Source organism: Trichogramma pretiosum, unplaced genomic scaffold (assembly GCF_000599845.2).
Source record: "Trichogramma pretiosum strain Unisexual culture from Peru unplaced genomic scaffold, Tpre_2.0 scaffold10, whole genome shotgun sequence".
Classification (NCBI taxonomy): domain Eukaryota; kingdom Metazoa; phylum Arthropoda; class Insecta; order Hymenoptera; family Trichogrammatidae; genus Trichogramma; species Trichogramma pretiosum.
Window position 1 is genome coordinate 675,603 of NW_019641652.1, and position 3,723 is coordinate 679,325.

At 36.5% G+C, this 3,723-nt stretch overlaps 1 protein-coding gene across 1 annotated transcript; it reads right to left on the reverse strand.

Annotated features, from left to right (window-relative positions):
- Nucleotides 1-2,467: 2,467 nt before the first annotated feature.
- Nucleotides 2,468-3,326, reverse strand: LOC106656381. The gene is made up of 4 exons (XM_023459964.1): nucleotides 3,185-3,326; nucleotides 2,922-3,067; nucleotides 2,676-2,849; nucleotides 2,468-2,603 (listed from the first exon to the last, which is right to left on the reverse strand). Exons 1-4 carry the CDS (start codon nucleotides 3,324-3,326, stop codon nucleotides 2,472-2,474), a joined length of 594 nt encoding a protein of 197 aa, XP_023315732.1. The 3' UTR covers nucleotides 2,468-2,471.
- Nucleotides 3,327-3,723: the final 397 nt, after the last annotated feature.

Below are 3,723 nucleotides of genomic sequence, written 5' to 3' on the forward strand. Positions count from 1 at the left end.
TCGAGTGTAAAAAAAAAAATCGTGACAAATTTTTTTTTCCTCTTCGGCTTCTTTTTATATTTTTAAAAAAATGTTTTATATTCGAATCTATGCTTGTAACAATGAGTACGACGAGGACGATGACAACAAAAACGGAGCCGCGCGCGACACACGAGTGCGAAATACACGACGAACTATAAATTATTTAAAAAACAAAAAAAAAAATGACTACACAGGTAAGTAGTAATGGTAGTTTTGAAAAAAAAAAAAAAAGAAGAATACACGAGTACGCGCGTTAGTGCGTATCTCATGCTCGCTCGAGATGAAAAAAAAAAGATGCTTATTATGACTAAAACATGTTAATTTTCATTCACGCCGCACACAAGCGCGTACGACAATTTTTATCCCAATAGTCGCACGCAGAGATAGGTATGTGCACGAAGGCGGCCTTGTTTCGCGCTATACATATCGGCAGCGGAGGCCTATGAATTACAACTAATCGTAAATATCGGACGGCAAAATGCGGTTTGTAGTGCGCGATGTGCGTAAATAAAGTTTTAAAAAAAAAGGTACGAAAAAACCGAAAAGATTTAGCCATTTTATCATCATGCACAAATTTTCGTCATTGGCAATGTGCGATCCTCAGTATGTGTATCATCCACACGAGAGAGGATCGCGAATAGTCTCGAGCCCATATAGAGATTCACTTACTCATCGTTACAGATCGATATTGTATGTATTTACGAAATTGTAATAAATGCGCGCGAAAAAAAATAAGGTATAAACCCAGATATTTGCCGCGAGTGTCCATAAATCAGTCTTTAATACAGCATCTAACGTCAGAGGTAAAAAAAAACTCATCATCGATACGTCTCAATCGCGCGAAATCGAGAGGAAGAAAAAAAATTCCTTACAAACATTTTTCAGCTCTCTCGGGTCTTTAAACCCATCTAATTCTCTAACGTGTTTACATGTATATTACGTGCGTGTATATGTGTGTATGTATGTGTGTGTGTCATTGATTCCCATATAAATTATGTATTATAATTTTTCGTGATACTCTCGTAACGAGACATGACACACACACACACACACACAGGCGAGTGATTGACGAATACTATGTATACTTTTTTAAGCGGCCGACTTATAACCCTTGCGCAACGAGTGCGTATATATATGTACGCGGTGTCTCTCTATACACAATACAAAAAAGCCTCGTTACATATACAAGAGAGTTTTGTAGCTGCTTGCACTTGCCCTTGCTTTGCAATTATACGATACATCGTGTGTGGCGTGCGTAGCTTTCTAAAAAAATAAATCCACACCTACATAACGCTGTATATACGTACAATACGTATACTCGTATAGGTACCAATTACTTGCGTACACGTATATACGCGCAAAAATTTTCGACAACAACAACAAACAATCCCAATCGAACCGAGGGGGGATGATGCAAAAAAATCAGAAAAGTTATTCATTGTTTTTTCGACTAATTATGACACCGCGTGAATTTCGATGAAACGCGCGCGCACACGTGCGTAAAAACACATACGCGTTTAAATTAAATGAGCAGAGCATGTGTGTGCGTATGTGTCCGTGTGTATGACTGCATAATTAAAGCGGCAGATCACAACGCTTTTGCGCGCGGCAGCCGCTAAAGGAAATCCATATAGCGCGCGTCGTCGTCGTCGTGCGTTCGAAAAGGCATAAATATCGATGCGCGCGGCTCACTGCCTATATATACAATTTCGACACATGCTCGATGGTACATAAGGCATATTGCGAGCGTGTGTGCGTTTGTGTGTGTGTTGTGGCATATTTATCGTCGGACATGGCCACACTTACACACTGCGTCGTTTAATAATCGTACATACACGAGACTCGAGCGCACAATGGCATTATCGTTATTACGCGCGTTTTATAATAAAGCAATGATCGACGTGCGTTTGTCATTACGTACTTTAGCTCGAAAACAATTTTGCATAATATTACGAACGAGCGTGGATTAATAATATATATAGACGTGTATGAACGAGCGGTTCATCGAACTGTCATCGTGACTCTGTCTCGTCGTGCGCCCAGAAAAATATAATTAATTGTTATACGGCCAAAGGATTTCCTACGTATATTAGTAGTAATAATACCTACACACACGGGTTACACAAAGAAATTATAACCACAAGGATGAGGGAAAAAGAAAACCAATTCACCTGCGAGACGAGAGCAAGCTTTTATAATTAAAAGATACATACAAAGTCGCAAAATTTTGAAGCTTACGTAAAAAAATGATGCCTCAATGTTTTATGTGTATCGTGGCAATTATCTTATGTAACAAAAAATATATCCAAAATCTTTTCTATTCAATGTTAATAATTATACGTAGATCTGATTTATATTTAAAAAAAAATTGTTTGATATAAAAGTTAGCAATAGATGCAGCTTCTTATACAGTACCTCAGTTACAGTTTTTATAAGAAATATTTTATCATTTATTCTGACTTTTCATTTTTCTTCAAAAGTGTCTCCCAATCGACGCTTAACACAAGTGATTGTTGGACAGGTCCCATTTCTACCAAAGTGCCTTCAGACTTGTCGTCTTTGATTTTCGCGACGATCAGTTCCTAGAAAAAATTTCACTCTCTTAGTTATTGAATGATCCGACTAATTTTAAATATTAGTTAAACTAAGCATACTTGTCTGAAAGATCTAGTAACTCCAGTTTCCATCATAAGTCTATTTTCTCCCACTACCAGATGCGCTTTGCCACTTTTCCTTATTTCAATTTTACCCAAGAGACCCTCCTCAACGCTAGATAATGGTGAAGGGTTGCCCTTATCGTCGGGTGTAATTGGAATCACACTTGGAAACTTAAATGTATAGGAAAAACATTTATCAATTATTTTTTAAATACATAAACATTAAAAAACTAAAGAAAATACCTGTACAAGTGTGTACTTGTTTTGGTTCCCTTGGAATAGTTTAGCCACATCAGACATTGTATCATGATTCTGTTCTTTTTCCTTTGCCTTACACAAATTTTCAGCTTCAGGCGAACCCGTATTATGATCCGTCACTGAACTATTGCCTGAAAATAATATATTTAGCATAAAAATTGTTCGAATGTTATCTAAAATACTATCATTGCTCTTTATACAAACAATAGTTAACTCTTAAAATAGTATTCATGTTTGAATTTACGTACCAGTGTCAGCTGGTGCCCTTCCTAGGGGCAAAGTAACGGGCGGAACCTTTTCATCACTTGCTTTGGTTTTGTCTTTCGATCGAACCACGTTCGTATTCGGGGCGAAAATACGCCCTTTCTTTTTTTCTCCTTGCTTGGACATTTTCAGCTAGGACACCGAGTTCTAATTTCCAGCTACGACGTACGATAACTGTCGTATTGTTGACTTGCTCGGTTTATGATGTGTTCATACGTATGTTTATAATACACGAAGTCAGCATCAAAATATTATCGAGATATATTCAAAAATTGTAACTTTTCAAAATTTACGTAATAAAATTAAAGCGTGCGTATTTTCTCAAGCTGTATAATTATAATGAAAATAAAAATTAAAATAAAAATAATAATAACAATAATAATAATAAGTACATTTATAGAATTATCCGTACAATAGGAGAAAAAATCAGAAATACGGGCCTGTTTATACGTTATTTTCCAGTGCGTCGTATACAAGCAGTTGTATATCCATAAAGCATATTATTTCGATGTATGTTATTAGC

Excerpts from the sequence above, each read along its gene's own strand:
- LOC106656381 (XM_023459964.1), bottom strand. The coding sequence starts at position 3,326 with ATGTCCAAGCAAGGAGAAAAAAAGAAAGGGCGTATTTTCGCCCCGAAT. Across the intron at positions 3,068-3,184 it reads AAGGGCACCAGCTGACACTG|GCAATAGTTCAGTGACGGAT; the intron begins GTACGTAAATTC and ends TATTATTTTCAG. Across the intron at positions 2,850-2,921 it reads ACAAGTACACACTTGTACAG|TTTCCAAGTGTGATTCCAAT; the intron begins GTATTTTCTTTA and ends TATACATTTAAG.